The 17,020-nt window shown below is 30.8% G+C and overlaps 1 protein-coding gene across 1 annotated transcript; it reads right to left on the reverse strand.

The window, feature by feature from the left end:
- Positions 1 to 573: 573 nt before the first annotated feature.
- On the reverse strand, positions 574 to 2,408 carry LOC110620582 (UPF0481 protein At3g47200). Its single transcript, XM_021764377.2, has one exon. It carries the CDS (start codon positions 2,354 to 2,356, stop codon positions 893 to 895), a length of 1,464 nt encoding a protein of 487 aa, XP_021620069.1. The 5' UTR covers positions 2,357 to 2,408; the 3' UTR covers positions 574 to 892.
- Positions 2,409 to 17,020: the final 14,612 nt, after the last annotated feature.

Consider the following 17,020-nt stretch of genomic DNA (forward strand, 5'->3'; position numbering starts at 1 on the left):
TACAAAAGATTCTTTTGTATATAGCTTGCAAAGTTTGTTACAAAAACAAACCATTCTAGATTCTAAAAAATTATTTCCTCCTGTATAAATAAGCAATATACATCAATAAAGGAATTCATTAATGCAAAATTTCTGTTTCAATTAGTTATTATTAATAAGTGGAGATTTTCTTTATTGGCTTTGGGGCTAGTTATTATACTCACATATAAATTTGAGCTTAATTAAATCTTATAGAGATAATTTAATTTTGAGTTATCTTACACAAACTATAAACATCTGAACGATGCTGAAAATGTTTATTTTTTTATTTATTATGTTAATATCATCAACAAACAACATTAACGACACTGCATTACTAGATACAACGTCGTTTTCAACATGGACAATATAATAAAAGGGCCAAAGTTGATACTGTTCCTAAACTGTTCATTTGTGAGATGGAGACTGCATCACCTTTATATATATATTTATATATATCATAATAAAATGTTAAACTTTATAGTTAAATGAATTAAGATTAAATCAAAGTAAGGGAGAGAATAAACAAATTTTAAAACATCAAACAATATAATAAGTGAAAAAAAAAAGAATATTACCCCATTTTATTATAATTAAAAATTAACATGCTGTTTTTCTTTTGGAAACAAATACAACAGTACATCAGGAGAAGACATTCCATATACCATATAGGAGGAGACCACAAAAACCATGAGAATCCTCAAATCTATGATACCAAATATAAAACAGATCTGCCGAAATGAGCTAATCAATCCCCACAAACATTGCCCTGATTTATTATTCTTCCAAGCCAAAGATCAAAAGAGAAAAAGGAAAATGTTGTTATCCAGGCAATAATGAGAATTGCCAGAGTCCAAAGAAGCAGCCGTTGCTATCATTTTTCAGAAGGTAGAGAGAAATAAGCTTGAACAGCACTGAAGAAAAGTGCAAGCAAAGCACCAATTAAAGCAAGAAAACTCCAGGGACTTGTGAAATATGTGTTATAAGCCTCAGCTGTGTAGGATTTCCATGTGCTCTTGTAGTGTTTCTCCATATCATCTTTCACTTTCACATATAAATCAGGATTTGGAACCAAGTCTTTGCCTATCTTGTTGAAGAGTTCAGCTACTTCCTTATCACTGCCAAGAACATTTGTCAGAATTTTCGCCTTTCTGAGCTCCTGGACATCTTCAGGATGATCAATGAGCGAGTCCAAGAAACATATGTACGAGGTAACCTGAAAATCATTCATAAAATCTGGACACGTTTCGTACGCTATTAAGTTCAAGAACTTTGGTCCTGTCGAGTCGTCTACTATGAGAGATGGAAGTTTTAAGGTTCCTGTAAAGCAAGATTGTTGGAAAGATATTGCCAAGGAAGTATTACCAGTTGGCTCCAACAGGATTCCTGAACCGATCAGCTCCTTCACGTTGCGAAACGAGTGCGTTTCATCACTTCTAACAGCCTTGTCGGATTTGAAGTTGATCAGTTCCTTTCGCAGAAGCTCCAGAAGATGGCAGGTTGGCTTCTCTTCTCCAGATGTTACAAGAGTATTCTTTCCAGATTTTCCTCCTGGTGAAGTTTTCATTGTCATGAGGTTATTACAAATGAAGGAGCTGATTGAGCTTTTAATGGCTTCCTTCTCTGTTATCTGGACGACCGAATTCATCAACAGCTCGAGGAGTTCATAGGGAAGTTGATTCTCAAGCAAGAACATATCCTGTTGAGCAAAAGCCATCTGATCTTTCTTTATATTCAGTTTCTCTAACTTGCTATCATCCTTCACAATACAATCTATGAAATGCAGCATTGAGCATCCATCTACAAGAAACATCCATGTGAGTTCATCATCACTGTAGTTCTTTTCTTTCATCACATCTTCAGCATAACACAACTTCAATTTCTCCAAATTCGCCATAATCTTGTCGTAAAGAACATGTACATCTATCCCATGTTCTTCCATGAACTTGCCTGCTAGTCTATGCTTAATCGTCTCAGAATAATCGAATATTTTTGATTTGCCATGGTGAATAGGACCGATAGCAACCACTCTTGGTTCATAGTACTGCTTGAAATCCTCATTCTCCCTCAGCATGAATGGAACCCTCTGTATCCGCGGCTTGGCAGGTTGATCAGCTGCCTGCTTCAACGACTCCAACCTCTCCGGCGTAACCCCGAAGGTGTTTGGTTTTCCATGGATTACGATGCTCAGCTTCTGGGTCTCCTCAAAGGGTTGGAAATGGCTTCCACTTGCTTCGTCCTCCTTGGGGTCATGGCTTCCACTTGCTTGATCTGCTTCTGGTTTCACAACCTTTGTTGCTTGCATTTCCTTAGTGGAAATAGCGTCGTCGCTGGACATTTTGGGTAAGTAATTGAATTTGTAATTTGCAATTTTGGCAATGTAATGATTTATTAGGATAGAGTACACATATATATATTGTTCAATCTTTGCATAGAGATGATAGAATGAAGAATCTTTGATCTCTTTTAACTTTATCAAGGTAGCAAGTTTTGTATCTTAAGTGCAAACTAAAGCTTTGGTTTGCTTTCAGGAGAAGAGAGAGGATGAAAAAAAAAAAAAAAAAAACTTATATATTTTATTATTTATTTAATTTTTATTAATTAAATAAGTGCATATAAAAATTTTCTTTCTCGTACAATATTATTTTATACTGCATGATAAAAAAAACGACTGTAAAAATTAATATCCCTAAAAATAAGTCTTGCCACGTATGCAATTTTGCTGAACATGCGTAGCACGAGAGGATTAGTTAAATAAAAAGGCTCACAATTAATGGTAGGGAATCAATGATAGGGCTTGGCCTTTTTCAATTCTTATTATTAAACCCAACTTAATTAAATTAAAATTTGGAATTATTATTTATTTAATATATGTAGATGTTGGAATAAACTGCTTTTCTTTACTTATAGGTTTTAGATCACTTCATGGGAAGCAGAACACCTCTCTTCGATTTAAATTCAAAAAATATTAAATTAATTTAAAATTTTAATTTAATTTTTAATTTGAAAAATTTTAATTATTTTGATTCGATTTGATTTTAATAAAAAAATTAAAAAAATCAAATCAAACCGATTAGTAATAATAATATATTATTTTTAATAATATAGACTATAATTAAAATTAAAATATTTTAATTAAATTTTAAAATATTAAAAATAAAATGTAAAAAATAAGTATATTAAAAAATTTAATCAATTAAATTAAATCGAATCAAATCAATTAAATTAAATCGAATTGAATCAAATCAAATTAAATCAGTTCGATTCAATTTGATTTCTATTTAAAATAAATTCAATTCGATTTTTATAAATATTAAAATTTTAATTTTTAATTTAATCGTTTTTATTCGATTTGATTTTAAATTAAATTAATAAAATACTCGCCCACACCATTTATGCTCAGGAATATTGCTTTACACTTGGTTTCCTACAAATTTGGAAATAATTTTAAATCAGACTTCGATTCTTGATTGTTTATTGTTTATTTTTCATTTTTTATTTTAATTAAAAATAGTAAAAATTTTAATATTTAAATACTGCTAAAATTAATATTTTATTATTAAAAAAATTAATATTTTATCATGTTATTAGGATACATTTAGCTTTACTCTTGAAGTTATAAGCCTATTAGAATATATTTAACTTTAAATTTAAAATTATAGGCCTATTTAATTTAAAAAATTAAAATTGACAATTTGGAACTGATAAAAGATAAGGGAGATAATTTAAACTTATATTCCATTTATATTACCAAATTTGAACTAACAGTTTAGAATGATTTCTATGTAGAATTTAATTTATTTTATTAAAAAAATAATTCAAATGATGTTATGGATAAAATCTCTATTTTTTAATTGAAATAATTGATTTTAATAATTTTGAACTTTTAAATAAATAAGATTATAAAAATTTGTCCAAATTAACAAGGAATAACTTCTTTAAAATTATATTGCAAATTCCAGTTTAATTTTAAAATTTATATTTTAAGATATATACTTTTTTTATGATTAGCTTCATTAAGATTTGAATTCAAGAACTCATATTCTTAAACACAATATTATTATCAATAAATAAAAAATCATTAATAAATTAAAAAAAAATAAAATTATAACATTGAAATTTCAAAATTTTTAAACAAATTAAGAACTAACAACTTAAAGATAAATAATTAATCCTCGATTTCCTTTCACTTTTTTCCCTTTTATATTCCAACTCTGCTTTATACACTTATCCAAACAAGGCGTAAAATCACCTATCTGAAGTTTGAACAACTCACACTCCTTTTTCTTTTGCTATCCCATCTTTTATTCCCATGACAATCAAACGTAAAAGACAAGGTTTTGAAACTTTCCTTGGGCGAACTTAGCTTCTTATTTATCATCAATATTATTTAATAAATATTAAATTTATATTATCTAACTAAAAGTTTTTATTCTTTGATATTTAATATCTTAACTTTAGTAGTTTAGTAGTTTTGCATACGTCTTGTCGCTCCTAAATGAATAATATAAAGCATGGCGAAGATTTTCAGGGAAAAATCTGCATTGTATTTATGGTATATTACTACAAGCAATTTACACCTCAATTTATAAAAGAGAAATAAGTTTAACTTAGAAATTTACAATAAATGAAATAAATTAAATCTCAATATATTAGGACCCAAAATTCTACCCAATCAATCCCAACAAATATGTCTAATCAATATTCTTTCTCAAGTTGGTATACAAATATTACATATACATAACTTACAAACCAAAATGTGGTAGGTCCTGTTGCTCTGTCCTCTAGCGAATACGTCAATTAGATACTTTTTTAAAGTTACATAAACTAAGATCAAATAACATCTTGTTAGCTTTTGTATTTTACAATGAATCCCTATTTGCAGCCAACTAATTTCCTTCTTGAGGATTGATAAGTTTTCAAATTTCATTTTTAGACAAATATTTTATTTCTTCGGCCATTCCTCCCTTTTCACTTAGAATCTTTGTAGGTTTTTTTTCAATCTTGTGGAATAAATATAAAAAATGGACAAGGTGAAGACTCTACAGGAAGGTAACAAAGAACTATAGGAGATAAAATTAGATATAGGATGTTTGGTACATGTACTGACACTTTTTCTTAGAGTAATAAGTTTATCTAAATTAACAATGGAATCAAGGGTTAAAGGGAACTCACTAGAAGAGGAAAATTCTATACACCGGGTACATTGTATAATGGCTTTTTCTATTTTGTCTTTCCTAGAGTACCTTCCTTAAATCTAGTTTATCCAATTGCATAACTTTCTCCCCTTGAATAAAACTCTCCCCACGTCCATCAATATTAATTTTCTCCTCCTATCTATCGGTATGATCATTAGAATTCTCTCTCCTTGAAACAAGGGTATCTAGAGTCATAAAACTAAGTATCACATCTTCCTCCTTTGCTCTCCTCCTAAAAAGGTAATTAGGAAGTATTGAAGTAAAGTTTAATTTCTCTAAAAATAATATCCATACTTACAAAAGATTTTCTGAATGGATAATAGTAATATTTGTAACCTTTATATGTGGAGAATACCTAACAAATATACATCTAAGGGCTCTTAGATCAAGTTTACTAACAGTCTTAGTATGAATAAAATAAACACACCTAAAAAGTTTTAGTGGAGTAGTATAACCATTATGCCCATGTAAGACTTTCAAAGGGCTTTTAAACTCAAGTATTTTGAGAAGCATTTTATTACTAAGATAACTAGCAACTAGAATTGCATTCCCAAGTAGAATTTTGGGAGATTCATTATGAATATAAAGGATCTAGCTACTTCTAGTAGATGTCTATTTTTTCTTTCAACAATATTATTTTGAGCATTAGTATAAGAACAACTAGGTTAATATATTATTTTATTGGACTTCAAATAAGTATAAAATCTACTATCTATGTATTTTGTACCATTATAAGTACTTAACATTTTTATCTTAGTATAAAATTGAGTATAAATTATCTTGTGAAATGATTGAAAGAATGAAAATATATAACCTTTTATTTTTATACAATTAATAAAAGTGACACAAAGGAATAATAATAATTACTCAAAGGAAGAAAGTTCCTAGTATATTTAGCATATTTAAAAGCATCACAAAACAAAGAATCAAATCAAGTCCTTGAAAATAAACTAAGACAAAATTTTTCTAGATGAAAAAATATGGATACCCTAACCGTCTATGCCACTATATTATCTCTTGGTTGGCATCCTTATTTTCTCTAGAAGCTTGAAATGGAAAAGACTAGAGACTCCCCTCCAATATATATAAGTTTTCATGCAGTCTATAATTATCAATCATCTTTCCTATTTGAAGGTCCTGTATAAAATAATGATTAGGAAAGATAAGAGATTAACAAGAAAGTGAAGAACATGAACAACATACTTCAGCAAAAGATGGTGCAAGTGATGCACATGCCGAGATATGGGTCACTAGAGTTATTGAATCAATTACAAAGGAATTTCGATTGTTATGAGGGTGGTGATGAGATGAGAAAAGAGGATTTTGAAACAAATAGTAAATAAAAACCTAGAATTTGACTCTAGAAATCAAGTCCAAAGCTTTAATACCATGGAAATTTTTAAGGAAAAAATTTGTATTATATTTCTAGTATATTACTAAAAAGTAATATACACCCCCAACTTATATAAGAAAAATAAGCCTAACTTGAAAATTTACAAGAAATGAAATAAATCAGATCTCTACAATTAGGATTCAAAATTTTGTCCAATTAATTCCTATAAATTTGCATAGTCAAATTCCAATACTTTTTTTGCATAGTAATTATTATTATTATGAAATTTAAAATTAATAATAATTTTTTAATAAATTAATAATAAATTTAATTGATTTAAAATATACAAACTACAAATTAATGACATATACTTAAACAATGGATTTCATTCAATTTGAATAATTATTTTACACATAGTAAAAGTTTACAATCACTCGGAATAATGATGTAAACCTGATTACTATATAAAAATAAAAAACAAAAAATTATGCCCAATTATCTGCCTTCCTTTTAAAATAAATTTGCCACTATTTCACTAATTAATCGTAAAAAGGTACCACAAGAAAAAAAATTCAAGGAATTGAAATTGATAAGAAGGGGTGGAGGCTTGTGCAATGAAGCAATAATGAGTGTTGCAGGAATAGTGAGCATCATCCAAATTGTTTAACTGAATTAACTATTAGCTTAGTTAAGTTTTATTTATTTAACAAACTAAGTTTTGTTTATTTAATAGAGATATATACTGTAGACAAGGAGAAAGAGAGAGGAAAGTGAAGGCAACCGAGATCCAACAAGGAATCATAAATTTTGTGTGGTTCGATGTTCCTTAGGTTCTTTTTGTGGTTTAGTTTTGCTTTCCCCTGCCCCTTCTCTGGATAGGGGAAGGTTCTGTTCTTGGTCTCTTTTCTTTTTATTTTGTTCCCTCCCTCACCGTAGTTCTCCCTTGCCTTGGCTAGGGATGGCGATTTGGTTTTGTGTGACCATTTGTTCTTTTATGTTTTGCACGTGTTCAGTAGTATTTTAAGAGGTTTCTTCTTTTAGATCTACTTTTGGGGTTGCACTTTTCTAGCTTCGGAGTTGCGACTTCGACTGTGTAACATCAGCCTCGAGACTGCACCACTATGCTCGATGACCACCACTCCTACGTGAGCTTTGTTGTATCTCCTACTTACATGGTGTTTAAATTGCATTTGATTTTTCTTTGCTATGAGCCTTTTGTTTATTTTTGGTGTTGTATGTATATTTTTTAATGTGTCGTAGCATTCCAAATTTTCAAATTATGAATAGTACTATTCTCGGATAATAAATAGCATCACTCGAGAAGTGATGTGCTCTTATTCTACCCATGAAAAATATCATTCAAGGGATATTAAAAATTTATAATAGGTCTATAAGTTGTTTTGTTAATGAAGAACATTGTTTGGATAAAATAAAATAAATAAAGGGTGAATATTTCTTAATTAGGGAGGACTTTTCTTGTGGTATATATAAAAATAAAAAAAGAATATATAAAATAATAATAACGAAATAGAGTTTTGAAAATTTAAAAGAGAAAATGTCTATAAGCATTGGATTGAATAGCAACCAAGTCATATTGACCCATCATACTCATTAAAAAGAGACAAAAGAAGAGGTTGACTATTCACCATCTTCTTCTCCCTTATTCCCCGTCTCTTCCCTCTTCCTATTCCCATCTTTCTTGCATTTTCATACTCCAAATTTCCACCATTTAATGACTTGTTTTGTAATGTTCAGTTGTCTGCTTGAGATTAAGAATCCCACATCGGCGGTCTACGGCAAATTATTGTATATAATAACTAACACAAAACTACTAAATAACTTGGGTTAACCATTTTGGACCAAGTTAAAAGTGAGTTCAAAAGTTATTTGATCCAGTTTGAGCCGAACTATTTCAATTGGTATCAGAGCCACCATGAATCAGAAAAATTGTGCGGAACTAGTGGATTTATGAAAAAAGGACTACTCGTGTGAGACGAGGCGGAGCCGCCTGAGGTTTGCTGGGTTCGGTCATGCCTTAGCAATCATATCCGATTCAGTTGCAACGGTCCTAGCTTAGCAATTGTATTTGATTCAATTGCAACGAGGGCGTTGCAAATTTAGTAGGGAAAAATGTAACGTTCAATTGTCTGCTTGGGATTGAGTAGAGACTTAGGCAATATGGTTGAAATTCGTATTGATAAATTTTTTTCTCATTAAAATGATTCTTTATGGCTCCAAATGGCTTAATTTTTTTTTTTATGGGCATTTGTGATGATGAATATAGATAATGGGAACAAATGTGAAATTTTCTGCTTTATTGAAAAAAAAAATTTTGATGTTGAATTATAATAATGTTTTTAAGTCCTTATGAATGAAAAAAAAAATTGCCCATGAAATTTTACATGCTCTTAGATGGTTATGAATCTATTTAGAAAATAAATATATTAGCATATAGTTGTGGATAAGAGATGAACTAAAGATTTAATTTTATTGCTGAGGAAAGCGATAATAGAATCTTGAACCTTAAATAATTGGATGAGGATCATAGGTAATATAAGAGTGCACCATATGGTTATAAGATATGGATTGTGGGTTACAAGAGGTATCCATGGCTTTGGCCCATGAGCCATAATGTTACCATTATAGTTTTGATTTTTGAATCTTATTGTTTCGGCTTCTAAGGCTTATAGTTCGGTTTTCAACCCTACTATTTTGGCATTTGTGCTATATAGATTAAAAATCTTTACTAATCTATGACTTTACCTAATTTCTATAGTATTGATCGTGAATAAAAGAAATTTATATTTACACTATTAATATAGTTGTTTTAATAGGAAAGTTATATGATATATTCCTTTATTTTTTTATTAATTCAAATAAATGATATGGAGAGAATTCATTAAAATAGAATGAGGGAGTAGTTCTTACTTGATGAGTATGAACAATCGATTTTTCATGAAATTTTCTTATCCTTATCCAATGCCATTATTCATTCTTAATCATTATATTAAGTAAAGGCCTTCTGCAAGTTCGTTTATTAGCTTATCTCCCAAGACAGCTATGCTCCTAAGGCTACATGAACCTTTAATCAAGCTTCCTTATAGTCTAACTACTCCAGGTTCACTATAAGTTGGAATAGATTGGGACCTACTCTTGTCGTTCTCCAAACTCAAAAAGAAAATTGGAAAGGATGTTTTCTAATTAAAATCACCTATGAGTAGAACCACATTTGATACCATAGTAAGATCTTAGGTAATTACATTCCATAAACAAGAGTTGATTCAAAACTTTCCTTAGAGCATAAGCAAAACTAAAGCCTAGGAAAAACTTACTATAGAGAAACAAACTCGTAAAAGAAACCAGTGCTGAAAGGAGCATTTTAAAGATACTAAAATTGAATCCTTATTCCAGATACCAAAAAACTCCCATGTAGTCGACAACATCTACACCTTCTCATCCTAAAAACCATTTCCAAGGCCTGGATTCAAGAGTGATCAGTCTATCGCATGCTTTTACATAGTTGCATGTCCTTTGCAATACGATTAGCAAGATCAGCTATTACAAGCCTATCTTCTCCTTCAAAAACAATGCCTAGCATCTTTCCAAAGTTCAAAGTACATTCTGCTTCTTTAAAAGGAGATAAAGGTGGGTTTTCATTCACTGAATAAGGAGACAAAGCTTTATTCCTTCTATTTATATCTGATCAAATATAATTTAACCACAATTTTACAATTATTATTGATGCTAAATTACATATTTTCTAGCTAATTTTGTACTTTTGATAATATTTTGCAGAAAATGATGAAAAATGGAAATTTGATGAAAAATGGCATAAAAATGCTGAAAAGTTGATTTGGCCAAATCAGCCTCAAAGAATGACTAAGGAAGCTGCAGGAAGACAAAGCTAAAATTCAAGTCTTGATATGCCCAAGTTGATTTGCCTAAATCGCTACCTAAATCACCTGAGACAGTGGCAACTGAAACCCTAAAGTGTCTGGAAGAAACGATTGGGGCAAGTGATTTGTCCAAATCGACCGTCTCCAGCAGGAAGTGCATAAACGCGGGAAAATTATGGAAATTCAAAATTCTACAAGTATAAGAGTTTTATCCTACCTCAAACACGTCAAGACACATCTACAGTATATCAAAACACTCTGCAAAAAAGATTCCTTCCCTCAAGAAAGTCCAATCATGAAGAAACACAATTAAGAAGGGAATTCAAAACCAAATTGAAGAAGGATTTCAACTCCAAGAAAGATTAATCTAGGGTTTTTCACTTATAAAAAGGGCAGCAACTAGCAATAGCAGATCATCCTAGTTTCGGCAGTACCTCTCTCCCTTTCTCCCTTTCTCCTCCTTTTTCTCTTTTATGTATTCTTTGTCCATCATGAGTGGCTAAAAACCTTTTTTTCTAGTTGAAGTAGGAGAAGTTTCAGTTTTGTTATGAATTGGGAGATCTAAAACTATATTATTAAACTTCTATTTTTTTTAGTATTTATGCAACTTGATATTCATGTTTATTATTGCCTTGCTATTAGAATCAATAAGTTATTATTGCCTTGCTATTAGAATCAATAAGGGCCCATTGCTTTTAATTTCATAAGCAATATATTGTTAGTTTGAATGATTTAGGTCTGTAATTGCTTAGATTATTTGAAAACAAGTAACAATTGGTTGCATGATCTAACTTAACCACGGGGTTGCCAAGGTTAGAATTAAGTTTCTCTAATTCTTAAAGCAGCTAACAGTTGAAAAGTGAAGAACCCCAAGAACGTTCCTTGGCAACTTGTTAGACATCCTTCAAGAAACATGATACATACAAGCTAAGATATCTAACTCCCCTTTACCACAAGGGCTTAAACTCGACAACACAACAGGACCAACCTTGACAGACCCAGACATATATCGAAAATTAATGGGTAAATTAGTTTACCTTGGAGTTACCAGACCAGATATCTCTTACGCAACGCAACACCTCAGCCAGTCCATGCAGCAGCCGCGACAACAATACTGGGATGCAACACTTCATGTGCTTCGTTACTTGAAAGGATGCCCAACATGGGGGTTGTTCTTCCCAGCTTAGAATGATCTCAAGATTCGAGCTTTCTCCGATGCAGACTGGGCTTCATATCCGATGACTTGAAAATTGCTCACTGGCTACTGCATCTTCCACAGTCAATCATTGATATCCTGGAAAATAAAAAAATAAAACACGGTCAGTAGGTCCTCAGCAGAAGCTGAGTATAGAAACATGGCGATTATAGTATGCGAGCTTAAATGGATAACTTATATGATGAAGGAGTTTCACGTAGAACCAGAACTCCCTATATATCCCACTACACTGTGACAACCAAGCAGCCCAACATATCGCGGCCAACCCCATTTTCCACTAGAGAACAAAACATCTGGACAGCGATTGCCATATTGTACGCAACCAACTCTCCAAAGGCTTCATCTCAATGGTGCATGTACCGTCCCAGCAACAGATCACAGATCTGTTCACGAAACCCCTTGATGCGGCGCAATTCACACTCTCTTGTCCAAGATGGGTTTACCCAAAAACTATAGCATCTCCATCTTGCGGGGGCTGAAGAGATATTATATACCAAAGCTAAACGACGCTGCAAAAGGAAAAGTAAGGAGCCCAATTCCAGAGCAAAACGATACCGTAGAGAAAGAAGCAAAACGACACTGTATTATTTATAAATGTAGCACACTCCAGAAAGTTTCAGAATGGTACAGAGAACCAAGTTTGTTAGATTTCAGTTTTCCCTTAAACATGTATATAAACAAGATTTCAATCAATGCAAAACATACTTTCATTCTCCAAATTTTAGCTACTTCATCAGTCTTCAACTGGAGAAGCATTAACTTCAATCTGTTCCATAACAGGGCATCCTTTTGAAAGGCTCTCCTCCAGCTGTATAGAGACGTTGTTCATGGCATTAAGGGTAGGACCAGGTTCCAAAAAGTCTTCTGAGTGGACGATTGGATCGAGGGGTCGCTGCATCCCGAGGAGAAAAGGAAGCTAGCAAGTTTGAGTGGTTGTGGGTGCCAATCTCCTTAGGCTGATCCTCACTATTACCAGAACCATATTCTGAAGAAGTAGATAAGAGAGCCTGATTTTGCATGGAACCATAATGATAATTAACACCCTGTTCACTAAGATATTAAACAACTGAAATATGAAAGCGCTGCGAACCCACTTCCACAGCATAAGTTTTGTTAAAAAAATCAAGATTATGGACAAGAACCTGGATTCTTGTAAAGTCCATGTGAGTCTTATTATGAGTAGAAAGATCCAAAGCCACAAAGGAACTCAATTTGTCACTGAACCACTTGAAAAAATGAGGAGACCAGATGTGGATAGGTACACCAAACAATCTAATCCAAGTTAACCTCTTATCTTGAGCAAAAACATTACTATAGGGTTCAATGTCATAGAACCAACGCTGCAACCATGATGCATCAGTAGACATAAAACCATCCATGATAGAACGACTCTCAAAGTTAAGGAGAACACGATTACCTCCTAAGGGAATGACTTTAGCAGAAAAAACTCCTTCTTTTGTAAAGTGTTCATGCATGATGTAAATCAGATTTGCATAAAAAATTATTGCGAAGGCTGACCTTGCAAGACATTCCTCATTTGCAGACTTAATATCCTCCTGAAAAACATAGCTTCCACAAGGAACATAAGACGCATCAGTTTTACCCAGAGTAGGACATATATCGAAAGGCCTAGGATCATCCTTATCTTGTGTTCTAAGGACAGAGCCATTTGCAAGAGAAGTTTTATTTTGAAAGAAATATTTTCTTGATTGAGAGAGATATACTGAGATTTTCTCCTGGAGGAGCCACCAACCTGTATATTCCTATTAACATATTTACCAAAACGAGATTCGAAAGCCCTTAATTTAAATGTACCGGTCCAAAGAAGATTTAGATATTTGATAAGGTTGTAGATAGCAGAAACAGAGTGCACGCCAATGAAACCAAACCTCTTGCCAACCTTATTGAGCTTTCTTGGGATGAAAACATCCACTACCTTAACAAACTTTGATACTATATTTTTGAAGAAAAATTACATCGCAGTTATTGGGAAGGTTTTCTAAGTAAATGGTGTATGGGTTTCTGTATCGGGGAGAAGAAGAGGCATGAGTCCTGTTAGGCATAGATGCCTAAATGTTGGATTGACTCATAAGTGGAATGATGAAAGAATGTGAAATATTTGATGAGTAAAATTCTGACTGAAAGGAGTTTGGAGGCAATAGTGTGTTGAACTTAATTATAGACGGAGAAATGTTGAATATATAGGGAAAACTCTTACATTTTTTTTTCATTAAATTGCGAATAGTAAATTTTAAAATTTACTATTGTTTTATAGGAAGTGAAAGTCTAATGGCAACCTGATTGTTTTATAGGATGTCAACCGAGTCACAGCACGTGATTGATGAGGACATAGAAAGCCCTACCCCTTTTGAACTAGCAGCACTTGCAGTTGCTCCTGTCCCTCCTATTGGAGGGAGACTAGGTCAACATGCCTTCTTTCGGCAATTGGATGAAATGCTTAGACAGTTCACAACAGTCATCCACAGGCTTAAGCTCCACAGGTAAGGCCAGTTCAAGCTCCTTACCGACCACCTGTTGAGAAGTTAAGAAAGTATGGAGCCACAGACTTCAAGGGCAGAAGGGAGGATAATTCTCCAGTTATGGAATACTGGTGGTCGATGATTGAAAGAACCTTACAGCAGTTACAGTGCACTCCACAGGATAACCTAGTATGTGCAGTTTCCTTGCTCCAAGAGGAGGCATATCTATGGTGGGATATTGTGTCCTGGACTATCCCAACAAAGCAGAAATAGCCACTTGTCTTTCATATTAGAGCTTATAAGAAGAGAAGATCGTAGCTAGAGTGGAGAAACTAACCAGACCGAGATAGCATATAGACAATTGCAAAAGATATGATCCACCGCTTCCACGTCCCCACAAAAAGGGTGAGCAAGGTTGAAATGATGAATTCAGTGATGAAGAACTTCTTTGCAAAGAAGTTGTTTAGAATAGAAGAGCTAGAGAAAAATTTTAATCTTACTTAGAGATTAATTTTCCAAAGTCTCTTTCAAAAAAATTAAATTCTGTGTTGATGAGCTCGAAAAAAAATTTTAATTTTACTAGAAAAATTAATCTCCCTAGTAATATTTATTATTTTTAATAATTAATATAAATTATTTTTAATCATTTAAGTTACAAAATAAAAATATAATAAATATTTTATATTAAATGATTAAAAATAATTTTAATATTTTATATTATAACAATATGTGAAACACATGGTCATAAATCCTAATAAAATATAATAAATAGTAAAAAGTTATATAAGTATCTGCTTTTTAAAATATATGAACTGTACCAATTTGCAAAAATTCATTCAATTTTGCAACTTTTTAACCATAAAAAATAAAACAATAACATTATTTTTTTTATTGAATTGTTCATAAAATACTATTTTAAGAGTTTGTAATTGGATAAGTTAAATATATTTATTTAATATTTTTATTTAGAAAAATTTTAATAAAATTTATAAAAAATGTATTAATTATTAATTTATTAAACATTTTAATATTTAAATTTTAAACTTTTTAAATTAATAATAATAAAATTGAAAAAAAAAAAAAGAGATGTCCAGTGTTGGACATCCCAGTGATCTAAGACAGCCGGAAATATATATATACTTTTGGAAATATATATATATAATCCAATATTTAATTTATTTTATACAAAAATTTAAATAAATGCATGTATTTTACTCTAAAATCATCTTATTATTTTGTATGATATTCTCTCTCTTCTATAAAATTGACTTATTCTCTTCGTTTCATAAACATTGACTTATTTTTTTTATTTATCTTAAATTATAAACCACTCCTTTTTTAAACAGTAAAGTACTGATTAGCTTTCTAATATACTCCTATTTAATATATATTAAAAAATAAAATTTATTATTTTTTAAAAAATTATTTAGTAATACCATAAGAGCAGAGAATATATTAAAAAAGATAATATAATATAGTTAATATTTTTAACTATATTAATTATATTTAATTTTTCTAATTCATGTGAAAGGAAAAACATCGCTATCTTTTTAGAACAAATGAAACATTATTTTTTATTATTAACTTTATTCTTTTTTATTTATAAATTTAAATTTTTAACAAAATAATTTTCTAATATGAAATATATTATATTAACATTTAGGTGTGTATTTATTAAATATGTGAGATTATAAATAATATATTTAAAAATATTATAAAAATTATAACAAAACTTTACATTCATAAATTTAAAGTTAAATGCATTTGAATAAATTTAAAAAATTTCATATTTTATTTTTTTAATTTTTAATTTTTAATTTTTAATTTGAAAAAATAAAATTTTTTTTAAAAAATTATATATATTATAAAAAAATTTAAAATTTAAAATTAGAAATACGTGCATAAATATTAAGATTATAAATGGTTAAAAAAAATAAAGACTTGGCGTTCACGTAGTGAAAACTGAGAATATGTTGCAACCATCAGCCATGACGACAATGTTTAGACGCACGTGACACTCTCATAGTGACAATAATACAAGCATGTTGGACTTGGCTTCTTACATCAGTAATATTTATTATTTTTGCCATGGTTAAAAAGTTTTAAAATTTATAAAAAAATATATAATTAATAAAAAAATTAAAATCTACTAAAATATTTGGTGTTACTTAAACTTGGAATTTGCATGTATTCTCTTTACAGAGTGAGAGGAAAAATACGAGCAAGGAAAAAAGTTGGAGTTAGATGAAGAAGATAACGGAGATTATAAAATTTTTTTCTGATTGAGTTCGCCATGATTTTATTCTTTATTTTTTTTTCTGTTAATCTTGATTTTTCTTCGTTATAGTTGTGTTTGTTTTGTTTCTTTTTATTTGGTGATTTTTGCGGTCTGAATTGTTTGCTGGGTGAGGGTTGGCCATTAAAGAAGGATATCGTTGCTGCGACGCTGATATCTTGAGACCGCCCTGTTATGTCTGAAGAATCACGCTCTTGTTGACCATAGGCTCTGTGGTGTCTCCTCCTCGTGCAATCGGCTTCTGATATAGGCTGCTTTAGATTTGTATTCATCTCGAAGTTTCCAATTGGCCATGCATAATTGATTCTTGAGTATTTGTCATTTTGTTGTTATTGTTGATTTTGTTGCTCTTGTCTAATTCTCTGTTTTGATTGGTAATAATGCTGGTGGAGTTGTGGCTTCTCTATGATGATGACCATCAAATTTCTCTTTTCATACAGTGCATTAGGTTCTGTAGCTGGATTGAATAAATTTTAGACTGATTTTAAGTTTGATTTAGTTGTATTTTATTCTTTTAATTTAATTTGAGCTGTATACAGATTTTTAAATCCTATTGTATTTTGAGCCTCCTTTAGACTTATAA

This window comes from Manihot esculenta, chromosome 8 (genome assembly GCF_001659605.2).
Source record: "Manihot esculenta cultivar AM560-2 chromosome 8, M.esculenta_v8, whole genome shotgun sequence".
NCBI lineage: Eukaryota > Viridiplantae > Streptophyta > Magnoliopsida > Malpighiales > Euphorbiaceae > Manihot > Manihot esculenta.